The sequence below is a fragment of the Stegostoma tigrinum genome, chromosome 23 (genome assembly GCF_030684315.1).
Source record: "Stegostoma tigrinum isolate sSteTig4 chromosome 23, sSteTig4.hap1, whole genome shotgun sequence".
Classification (NCBI taxonomy): domain Eukaryota; kingdom Metazoa; phylum Chordata; class Chondrichthyes; order Orectolobiformes; family Stegostomatidae; genus Stegostoma; species Stegostoma tigrinum.
The window spans coordinates 8,477,549-8,490,048 of record NC_081376.1 but is presented as its reverse complement, the minus strand read 5'-3'; the positions used below and the strand labels follow the sequence as shown (position 1 = coordinate 8,490,048).

General features: G+C 44.9%; 1 protein-coding gene across 5 annotated transcripts in view; it reads left to right on the top strand.

Annotated features, from left to right (window-relative positions):
* Positions 1-12,500, top strand: part of tex2l (testis expressed 2, like) — a 141,829-nt gene that overhangs the window by 58,071 nt on the left and 71,258 nt on the right. For all 5 annotated transcript variants that reach the window (XR_009447160.1, XM_048552345.2, XM_048552346.2 and 2 more), the window contains one exon: positions 10,264-11,733. Coding sequence is in view for 4 of the 5 variants with exons in the window: in XM_048552345.2 (XP_048408302.2) it covers positions 10,294-11,733 (1,440 nt within the window). In the remaining variant the exon portion in view is untranslated. The remainder of the gene's footprint in view (positions 1-10,263; positions 11,734-12,500) is intronic.

Sequence of the window (12,500 nt, the reverse complement as noted above, 5' to 3'; positions counted from 1 at the left end):
TGCGGTGTTCATCGAGCTCTACACCTTGTTATCTCAGATTCTCAAGCACCAGCAGTTCCTACTATCTCTTGTAACTCATTGTCTCCTTTTGGAAGCCATGGTGTTGTTTGCTGTCGTCAACCTCCTCCTTGCCCCCTGACCCTTACACTACCATGTTCTGTTGTCCATTTGTCTTACAGACTGAGGTACCCTCCAGCTGTAATCTGCTCTACATCCCAACAATCTACCTCCACTCCTGATGATTAAGCCTCCCAACCTCCCTCCTACAGCACCAGCTACCACACAAACCACCAACCCCCCATGCCTCCACCACTGCCCTCTCATATCTGATGGGCAGAACTCCCAGATTGGCTGTGTTCCGCCAACATTGAGTGGCTTTCACAGAATCACAGAGTCCCCTACAGTGTGCAAACAGGCCATTCAGCCCAACAAGTCCACACCATCCCTCCGAAGAACATGCCACCTCAAACTCATTCCCCTACGCCTGCATTTCCCCATGTCTAACCCACCTAACGTAAACATCTCTGGACATTATGGGCAATTCAGCATTGCCAATCCACCTAACCTGCACATGTTTGGACTGTGAGAGGAAACCCATGCAGACACAGGGAGAATGTGCAAACTCCACATAGTTGCCCGAGGGTGGAATCAAACATGGGTTTCTGGCGCTGTGAGGCAGCAGCGCTAACCACTGAGACGCTGTGCCACTCTGCTGAGCAATGCCAGACATTGAGTGAGACCAGAACCCTAAGTTATATCTGTGCAGTTCCCCAGCCTCCTGGACTGTACCCAAATGACTGTGAGCCACTCCCCAGATGGTAGAGGCACAGACTATGAATGGGTGTCTGATAGTGCCCAAACTCCTGGACAGATGTTGGAGGCAGCTTTTGACTTTCTGTGCTGGAACTGATAAGTGACACCTTGGAAATGTGAGGAGCACCTCCCTGAAACTTTGGGATATGGCCATTTGCTTGAAGCAGTGTGTTTGCCATGCCCATAGTTGGCATGCAGGGCAGTTGTGAGCTTGGAACAGCATGTCCATCACCTGACTGATCACTGCTGGCTGCCCAATATGCACTAAGCAGCAAGAGAATACAGAGGCGCAATGAAACTTTCAGCTCAGGATGAGGGGGCAAAGTGTAAAGAGACAGGGATGCTGCAAGCATCTAGGTAGGCACTAGGTAAGTGAACACTAAGGAAGTAAGTGAGCAGCCCTGATCCTGCCTGGACCAGTCTGTGAGCTGGGTGCCTGTCCCCAAGAGGAAGCAGCATTTCACCACCATTTGCCAGCGCATGCCAATGTACAGCATTGAAGAGCAACAGCATTGTGCAAATGCATTGGAGATGTGCCATGTGTTGGCACGGACAGGCTGGCTTGTGCCAGCCTTCTGTGGATGTGAGGAGCATTTGCCTGTTGCTGTGTGCCCTGAGATGTTGGTAACTGGGTGGCAGTCTGGAGGAGCACATGGAGAGGTGGAGCTGTTTAATTCACAGTGTCTGGTTTTGATCCATTCCATGATGTGATAGGAAGCTGCATATCAATAAAGCAAGATTTGCAGCTAGTGGATGATAGGAAGCGATATTCCCTGCAAAATAGATCTCTCATCACTCCCTGCTGGGAATTTCACCTCAATGCTGGAACTCTGTTGGAAAACTCAACCAGTTGCTCCAGGCTTTGGAAAGGGATTCGCTGGACTTCTCCTGCAATACTCTCAGATATCACCCCCCACCCTCCAAACCTGCTACAAAATACCACCCACATTCTCGAATGATAAATTAAATTTCACTGAAATAATTGTTGACAAGCAGGAACATCTCCTGTAATGCTTTGTTACAAAACAGAAGCAAAAAAAAAATCAATAGTGCATGAAAAATGCCATTTATATTGTGAATTATTTACATTGGTAGCGAGGTTAAAAATGAAATTCCTTGGAGATTCTGGCACTGAATGAAGATAAGGAGGGTTGGGATGACTCCTATCTTCTTGGCTTGCTTGCTCAATTCATCAGTTGTATTTTGAAAGGTGTATGCATATCGAATCAATGAGCGTTTAACTGTTGCTTTACTGTGACTGTAACAGGCACTGGCAGGGTTCTTTGACTTTAAAAGAATAGCATTTATTATACTTTACATGTCTCACAATTATAGTAAGAAACAGTCCAACATTTACACACACCCACAAACTTGAACATGCACTCGAAATTCACACCCTTGAAATTCTACACACATTCAAAATTCACACACTTGAAATTCCAAACACAAACTTGAAATTCACACATGCACATGAAATTCACACCCTTGAAATTCCACATTCGTTCAAAATTCACACAGACTTGAAATGCTCTCTGTCTCACACACACCACACACACATACGCACACACACACACACACACACACACACACACACACACACACACACGCACATTTAGTAAAGAGTGGGATGGCGAGCTAATCAGGTTAAGATCCTTTGAATTTAAAGGGGGCTATGGATCTTGAAGGTTGGTGAGTTGACTTATTTCAGGCTAAAATTGGCGGCCTGTTGTGTTCAACATTGAACTGATAAAAATGATTACTCTCAATTTAGTTCATTTTGCAGTGACAGTAGCTGTTGGGTTGATTTTTTTAACTCTGCCTGAGGTAGGCAGACAATCAAAAGAACAAATGGGTTTCAAGACTTTCAAACTGAATTAAAACAGAGAGTGGAAACCAACTCAGGGTTTTCTACGGTGTCTCATTTGATTGTGCTCTTCAGAGAAGACAGGGGATTAACTACACAAGGATTAGTTCATTTGGCACATGGCTCTCTCAGCTACCCAGTGACCCAAATATGGCCTTAGCTAGTGGATTCCGGGTACCTCTTTTATAGGATCAAATGACATTTGAGTACATTCTTTTCGTAACCAGTGTCTCATAGAACATAGAACATAGAACAGTACAGCACAGAACAGGCCCTTCAGCCCACAATGTTGTGCCGACCATTGATCCTCATGTATGCACCCTCAAATTTCTGTGACCATATACAGGTCCAGCAGTCTCTTAAACGACCCCAATGACCTTGCTTCCACAACTGCTGCCGGCAACGCATTCCATGCTCTCACAACTCTCTGCGTAAAGAACCTGCCTCTGACATCCCCTCTATACTTTCCACCAACCAGCTTAAAACTATGACCCCTCGTGCTAGCCATTTCTGCCCTGGGAAATAGTCTCTGGCTATCAACTCTATCTATGCCTCTCATTCAATACCTTAATGATTGTGTCTAAAGGCTTGTCATCAACCAGGTTGAAGTATATCGTATTTCCTTTAGTATCACAGGATCAAAATCCTGGAATTCCCTCCCTGACAACCCTAACCCTGCACGAAATAGACTACAGCTGTTCACCACCACCAAGAGACGGGCAATAAGTGCTGGCCCAGCTAACGGCGCCCACTTCTCACAAAACGAATAAATAAGGCAAGTACAGTTGCATCCATCTTTAATGAAATCACAATAATAAATGTTAACCTTAAGCAATAAGCAATGTGACATTTTCCATTGCACACCATTAACCAATGATACCACTCTTCGCTAGTAGATGAGAAAATGAGCTGTGTTAGTTTTGGATATTTCATGACAATAATTCATGTAGAAATTTGCGAATTGTTTCATTGGAAAGTTTTCTTTCAACCCGTGAGGGTTTGGTGATTGGGGTGAGGTTAGGGCTTTTTTGGGGGGTGATTAAAGCCTTAAAAATCAGATCGGCCACTCCAACCCGCCTCCAACATACCCATTAGTTACATGAACTGAGGCAGGAGGTTGTCCATGAAACAATTTGCACCCAACAATGTAGCTGCCACTTTAAATCCTTAATGACACCGCAAGACCCATTATCATTTGGATTTAAACTGCCATTGGTTTTTCAAGCTTCCCAAACCTGAGGTGTATTCCCATCAACTATCTCTACTTCACCTGCCCTTCCCCACTCCACCCCGATTCCCCCTCTCATCGCAACATCCCTCTTCAAGTTCTGTCACCTGTGCACCAGGCCTCACTCTGTACACACAGCCTCCCTAGGCCTCATACTCAATTCCAGCTCACTGGGATGGGCTCCTGGGATACAATCCCCTCATCAAATTCTCTACACCACTTTCCCTCCAGGACCATAACCCTTCCCCCAACTCCAGAATCAATTACTCCTTTGGGATTGAACCCCACCACCCCGCTAAAACCTGGACCATTTCCACATCTCTTCTCACCCCACCAAAGTCAGAGTTGTGGAGTTATACAATAATAAAACAGACCTTCAGTCCAGCCAGTCCATACTGACCATAATCCCACACTAAACTGGTCTCACCTGCCTGCTCCTGGCCCATATCCCTCCAACGCTTTCCTATTCATGTACTTCTCCAAATGTCTTTCAAACATTGTAACTGTACCCACATCCACCACTTCCTCAGGAAGCTCGCTCCACATTCGAACCACTCACTGTGTAAAAAAATTTGCCCCTCATGTCCTTTGTAAATCTCTCTCCTCTCACATTCAAAATGTGCCCCCTTGTCTTGAAACCCCCAACCCTAGGGAAAAGACACCCACCATTAACTCCATCTGTTCCCCTCATGGTTTGATAAACCTCTCTCAACCTCCTGCGCTCCAGTGAAAGAAGTCCCAACTTGTCCAGCCTTTCTGTATCACTCAAACTTTCCGCACCCGGCTACATCCTGGTAAATCTCGTGATAAACTACTTCGGTTAGTGTAGGTCACCATACATTCACTTCACCCTCAAAAAATTCAAAATAAACAAAATATAAAGGACCTGCGGATTCTGGAAATCAAAAACAAAACCAGAAATTACTGCAAATACTCAATAGATCTTGTGGCATCAGAACAGAAGGGTTATTGGACCCAAAACATTAATTTTGCTTTCTCTCCATAGATGCTGGAAGACCAGCTGAGTTTTTCCAGCAAATACCATGTTTGTTAGTGAATAATTTCCAATTGTTGTATAAGGGATTAATGCAGCAGCTAATCTGTGCCAGCAATATTTCTCGAGCAGTGTGGGGATGAATAACCAGGTTGCCTTTTTTTTGGCGCCTGAAGGGAGAAAGTCCATTGTTCTACAAAAAAAGTGCCAAATGGGTTTGAAATCCGAATGAGTGGCTCAGATGTTGCCTGTCCTCTCCTTGAACCATCCAGGTCAGCCGAGACGATGAAGGGAAACTTGAGTGTGGGATTGAACCCACAAAGTTTTCACAACCCTCCCAGACCTGGGAGCACTACCGCCCACACTCACTGACAGTCACACTCAATGCACTGCAAAAATGGTCACAAACTGTGAGCTTTAGTTCCATTCTTCACTCATCAAGTTCCAACTTGAAATTAATCAGAACCTGATGGATTTCCACGTCCGCTGTTAATTCGTTTAATAGTCTGGTGTGGTAAACCTGGCAATTTAGGTTGAGAACTTTTGCAATAGCTGACATGGTTCCCAGTTTGCAAGGATAGTGCTACAACCGTAATTCCACAAACTCTGTTCCCAAACCGGCAGCCAACATTTACACCAGGATGTGGGAGGAATGTTCAGGGGCGGGGTGGGTGAGTTTGGTGGTGTATGTGGGGGAAATGGTGTTAGTGCAACATCTGAGCCACTCATTCGGATTTCAAACCCATTTGGCACTTTTTTTGCAGAACAATGGACTTTCTCCCTTCAGGCGCAAAAAAAAAGGCAACCTGGTTATTCATCCCCGCACTGCTCGTGAAATATTGCTGGCACAGATTAGCTGCTGCATTAATCCCTTATACAACATGTTGGGAAGTGGTGTTGCGAGTCCATGGCCCGAGGAGATATGCACACAGAAGTGGTTGGGTTTCCTTTGCTGCCCTTTGGATTGTTAAATGGAGACATGAATTTGCATAAAAGATGGACAAACTAAATTGGAACTGGCGAGCTGATTCAAATTATAGAATTCCTACAGTGTGGAAGCAGGCCATTCAGCCTATCACCAAGCCTCCAAAGATGATCCCACCCAGACACATCCCCCTACTTTAACCATGCGTTTCCCACAGCCAATCCACCCAACCAGCACATCACTGGATTGTGGGAGGAAACCAAAGCAGCTCGAGGAAGCCCACGCAGACACGGGGAGAGCGTGCAAACTCCACACGGACAGTCACCCGAGGCTGGAATCGAACCCGGGTCCCTGGCGCTGTGAGGCAGCAGTGCTAACCACTGAGCCACCATGCCTGGAATGTTTGAAGTGAGGGGGGTGGAGTGCTGGGAGGAATGAGGACTGCAGTGCTGATTTTAGGGGGGCTTTCTTATAGTTGTAACTATAGTGATTGGAATGAGGTCAGTCAGGTGGATCTCATTGAGTGTGAGTTCCCTGATTGGAGGCTGTTAATCTGGTCCAATCAGGGAGCCCTGGCTGACAGATAGGAACAGGAGTGTTAGGGGCTCTGTTCACTCTGGAAGCCAGCTCTGAACTAGTTGAGTCAGTGTTATGTATGAAGCATGTGTGAACAAAGGGTGACCTGATGATGGGATACTGGCCTTCAGGCAGTTATTTCAGTAACAAAGTCTCATATCAGACAGCACTTTCTCCCAAGTCACATTAATGGGACTGGAAAAGTTTCAAAGTCTGCATTCCTGATGCAGGAGCCAAACATACTGACATCTAATTGGTGACTGATAACTCTATAACCGTATAAAAGCCCAGTAACCTCCATGTTTATAAGTGTTACTCCATGTAGGAATGTTCCTTCAGAAAACCATTATTGAATAATATTGACTCATCCAGCATAATCATGTAATACTGAAGGGTCACCGGACCCGAAACGTTAACTCTGTTTTCTCCTTCACAAATGCTACCAGACCTGCTGAGCTTTTCCAGCAACTTTGTTTTTGTTCTTGAATACTGAAAATGTATTCATCCTTGGGAGAATGACTAGACAGTAGAAGTTAGTTGAAATCAAACTCATGTACAAAATTGTACTTTGACTGCAGGTAAATGCCAAGATTATGCTTAGCTTTCATTTCACATTTAAATGAGTTTCATCTAATTGCTAATCTAGGTACCACATTCATTTCATAAAATCAAATTGCTTTCAGGATCCTGTCATACCATTGATCAGTTCCAGTTTTTGTTAAAACTGGCAGAAGGCTGTAATGTAATAGATTACTTATTCATAAAAAATAACACTTCACTACATGAATAATGATATTGCTGTTATTATGCTGTAACAGTTGCTATAACACACATCAATCTTGCAATCATTTCATTTTCTGTTGACAATACCCACACGTTACAAAGGAATATGATTATCTTGTGATTGCTTACAAGTCCTGTCTTTTCCATTGAGAATGTCCAAGCATGAATACTGCAATCAGAGTTACTTCTGCATTCAGAAAAGACAAATGCGACTGACATAACCGGCCGTGAATTTAATACAAAATAGACCATTGTGAATGGACCTCTGAGGACAACAATGCCTGCTTAAAGAATAAAGTATTCTTCCGTTATTTTATCCTTAATACACTTACGTGACAAATGACTCTGCAATGTCACTGAGGGTGAAATTGAATGATGCCTGTCATGAAGGGGATTGGGAGCTGTGCGGTCAGGCATGTAGGCACCAGGACATGGAATCCACGACCTTCTCAGCTCCTCCTGACTGAGTCAAAGGTGGGAAAGGACAAGTCTGGCCTTAGTGTTTATCGAGGGCAACTTAAGGGTTTCAGCCTGTCCTGGCAGTAGCAAAAGGGTGCACACCACATGGGCGGGTTTCCAGGTGTACCCTGATGCCTCACCATATGCTGTGAATAACCCCACTGACAACATGGCAATAACTGCAGAGAGATCATCCCATCTCAGGCTGTTTGCTCCTGTCACTGGTGACCTACAAACCCAGTAGTGACCACTGCTGACCCGTGACTCCTGCTGATGTGGAAGAGTAATGTGGGCTGTCTTTCTGGCCGTGATGGAGGTTTCGTTTCGCAGCTTCACTGTGACTGCTGCTGAATGCATTTTGGTTTGAAACTAGAATTCTTTTAAATTTCCCAACGCCTACCTGCTTTAAGTGACTCACTAATCAATTTCCTTGGTTCTCCACACCTGGAAGATGGGCTGAATGGCCTGCTTCCACACTATAAGGATTCTATGATTGGAATACGACATGAAGGGGCAAAGAGAAACCAGGATGAAAACCAACGTCGTTGAACTTGTTGTGGAGTCCGCAGTCTCCAGCAGAGTGTTGAATTGAAAGACAAGATGAGATTCCTCAAGCATGTGTTAGGTTAGGGGAGCACAGTGGCTCAGTGGTTAGCACTGCAGCCTCACAGCATCAGGGACCTGGGTTTGACTCCAGCCTCAGGTGACTGTCTGTCTGGAGTTCACACATTCTCCCTGTGTCTGCGTGGGTTTCCTCTGGGTGCTCCGGTTTCCTCCCACAGTCCTAAGATGTGCAGGTTACGGTGGATTGGCCATGATAAATTGCCCAGAGTGTCCAGGGATGTGTAACTTAGGTGGGTTATAGGCAGGTGGGTCTAGGTGGATGCTCAGGGCTGGTGTGGACTTGTTGGGTCGAAGGGCCTGATTCCACATTGTTGAGATTCTACGATTGGTCTCCAAGCAATAGCTAAACATCGCCCAATTAAATTGGAATATAAAAGGGGCTGACATAGGGTTTTTTAATGATCCACTGACACTCATCTCTGATTGACCGACAGCACTCAGTTGGTTGGGCTTGTTCCACCAGGATCCTGAACCCTGGAGAGAACCCAACAATAGCCACCTAAGTGCCTGAAGACGACATCATGACATTGGGCCTCTCCCTTGGAACTGATTGGGTGGTGGGAAGGCATTGAGGTGTTTGTTGTAAGGTCTACAATCTGTCAGGCCAATTAAATCACACCCTTAAAGTTCTAACAAATCCCAGTAAACAAGTATCATCCGATATTTCTATCTGGGCTGCGTCAGAACCTAAAGACAAAACTAGTTAAAGCTTCAAATTCCTAATGTGAAAACATTCCAATGCAGGTGTTGTGTTCCTGTATAATTTCTATATAGCTTCACGAGGTGTTCTCTGTTTTATGCTGTTCTGATGTCAATCCCTGGTTTTGGTGGGTTGAACAGACGTGACACCTGTCAAATCCTGAAAAATCCGAATCGGAGGCTTCTGACTTCAGTTGTAAGTGGGGACTCACTGGGGGAAAACAGGCTTGGCTTTTCCACAAGGTTGGAGTGTGAGAATTACGTTTACTGAGCCAGAAACAGCCAGGATTCTCCCCCTGGAGTCAAGGACAATGTTAGCCTTCGGTGTTCTGGATTCACCCTTCCTCCCCATAAGATCCTCCTAAACCCCACTTCTCGGCTGTCAAAGGGATGCCTGCTCTTGCTCTCCTGACATCTGTTCGGTATCCTTTTCATAGCCCAATTCCTGCAGGCAAGTGGATCAACTGTATGAAGAGAGTCAGAAGGAGAAGCTGCATAGCCTGGGACGTTTTTCGCTGGAGCGTAGGAGGCTGAGGGGTGGCCTTATAGAGGTTAAAAAATCACGAGGGGCTTAGATAAGGTGGATGGCATTTATCTTTACCCTAGGGTGGGAGATTTCAAGACTAGGGGGCGTGTTTTTTAAGGTGAGAGCAGAAATATTTTGAAAAAGTCAAGCGGGGCATTTTTTTTCACAGAGATTGGTTTGTTTGAGGAATAACCTTTGAGAGGAAGTGATGGATACGGGCACAGGCGTAACATTTAAAAGACTTTTAGGTAAGTACCTGAATTAGAAATATTTGGAGGGATATGGGCTAGGCATGAGCTGGTGGGACTAGTTTAGTTTGGGATCATGGTTAGCATGAATTGGTTGGATCGAAGGGTCTGTTTCTGTGCTGTATGACTCTGTAACTGAATGTAAATGAGTTAAAATACCCCAGAATTGCAGGCAAGGTGAACATTCACCTCTCTTTTTTGTTGTTTGGGAGGGTAACTGTACACGTTAAAATAGAGTAACAAAGAAGCAAAGCTTAAGTCATCAAGATTATTCATGGACATGAAGCGCACATGAGAAATTTTTAAATAAATTCATTTTGAGATTGGTAATTGTTTGCAAAGCCACAACAACCTTTGCAATTATAGTTGCAATCTCGTTATTGAAAAGGTCAAATTAATAACCGCAGTTGGAGAATTCGTCACAAGTCACAGAAGGGATAATCATCAAAATGAAGGCGAGTGTATAAAAGCCTTCCATCAGAGTGACGGATTGATTATAATTAAGTGTTACATTTCTCTTTCAGAAACGCTGCCCAGTCTTCGGCTTGTAAGTGATGGCAAATTTTGGGAGTAAGGGGCAGGACCACAAAATGCTGTCACCCCCTTCCTGCTCTCTATCAACAGCCAATCTCCAAGAGAAGAGACACAAACAGCAGGAGCGTGTGTCCCCGGGGAAAGGAATTGCCATCCATTTAACTTCTCTGGCAGGGCGTGGAGACTGGGAAAGATCAGAAGGACGGGAAATGGCCTGCTCAATGGCTAGGGAGGACAATGGAATAACTATGGCAGAGGAGAATGAAGGAATACCAGAAGAAAATGTTCCTTACTCTGAGGAACGCATAAACCTACCAGCTTTATCACTCCCATCTTCTTCTTCACTTTCTGGATTTTTAGGCGACTTCTTTTTTCCAACTGTTTCTTCCCCTTTAGCATCCTCAGTTAACTCTTGTGGTTCTTCCGAAACAATGCCTCTGATTAGCCTCGTCAAATCCCTGTCAACGGAAATCGAGTCCAAGGACGTGTCACCTCTGAAACCGAAGCCTTTGCTTAGCCTGGTCAAGTCCATCTCCACTGAAATCTCACGTCACGAACCTGAGGTTACCCAGTCAAAGTCAGACTCAAAGCTGAACTTGTACCTTTGGCACCAGTTAACCCAACCCAGGGGAAGAAATGGAGATTCCAAGACAGCTCCACCATCGCCGCTGCTTTCACCAGCCGAGAGCAAAATTAGTTTCTTCAAGGTTCCTGAAGTCGAAGCCAAGCTTGAAGACACCAAAAGGAAATTCTCCGAGGCTATCCAAGAGCCATTGAACATGCTAAGTAAGATCATTGGAGATGAAAGTAGTGGAAGCCCCAAATCTAAAGCATCACAATCAAACACCAGTAGCACAGATTCCTTCCGTTCCCCCAACTCTGAAGTCTGTGGCAGTGATGCACATAACAAGAACAAAAGGCCTGGCTTTGATAAGTTCAGAATGGAGATGCTTAAATCGGAAAAGGGAGAGGCTGGTCGACCACCTCATACAGAAGTGGCTTCTACAGGAAGACATGCAATTGAGAAACAGAGGAAACACTATCTGCCCTTTCCACAGGGTTATGGGGACACCAGTAACCCAAGATATGAGATCTGTTCAGATGGAGATGTGCTACAGATTATAGAAACTGAGCCCAATGAAGACAATATGTGGTGTGGACATGATACAACATACTCCTATTCCAGTCAAGCCTTGACTCCACTACAACCTTCTCAAAAAGTGCCAAGTAAAACTCTAATGTGTTTTGCCACTCTGGCCTACAGCTATTTTGTATTACCGCTGCCATCGTTCTTCTCTGGCCTCTGCATTGGACTTGCCTGTGGATTTATAATGAGCCTACTCATCATTTCACTGCAGACACCGAGGCTTCCACAACCCATCCACATAATCTCACTGGGTGGTAAACCTCTGCAGTCGGAGAACATAATTAGGGAACCCAAGGATTCCGAAATTGTCAAGGTAAAGGGTTGCGATTCTAGTTATTATAGTTGTCTTTAATATTTGATGCATAGTTGTTGAGTCAAAATCTAGCAATTCCCTTCCTAACATAGAAATGTAGAAAATAAGTGCAGGAGTAGGCCATTCGGCCCTTCAAGCCTGCAGTACCATTTAATAGGATCATGGCTGATCTTGCAATTTCGGTATCCCACTCCTGCCTTCTCTCGGTACCCCTTGATCCTTTTGGCTGCAAGGATCACATCCAGCTGCCTCTTGAATATATCCAAAAAATTGGCCCCAACAGCCTCCTGTGGGAGAGAATCCCACAGGTTCACAACTCTCTGAATGAAGAAATTCTTCCTCATCTCAGTCCTGAATGGCCCCCCTTATTCTTAGACTGTGAACCCTAATTCGGGACTTCCCCAATACCGGGAACATTTTTCCCTCATCTAGCCTGTCCAGTCCCATCAGGATTTTATGCATTTCCCCCACCTCCTTCTTCTAAATTCCAGTGGGTACAAGCCCAGTTGATCTATCTTCATATTTCAGTGATCATTTGGACTGCAGCAGTTCAAGAACACTTCTCATCACCGTCTTCTCAAGGGTAATTAGGCTTGAGCAATAAATAATGGATTAGCCAGTGTCTCCCACATCCCATAGATGACTACATCTTTAAAATTCTCAAGAGATAGTAAGAACTGCTGATGCTCAAGTCAGAGATAACACAGTGTGGAGCTGGATGAACACAGTAGGCCAGGCAACATCAGAGGAGTAGGAAAGCTGATGTT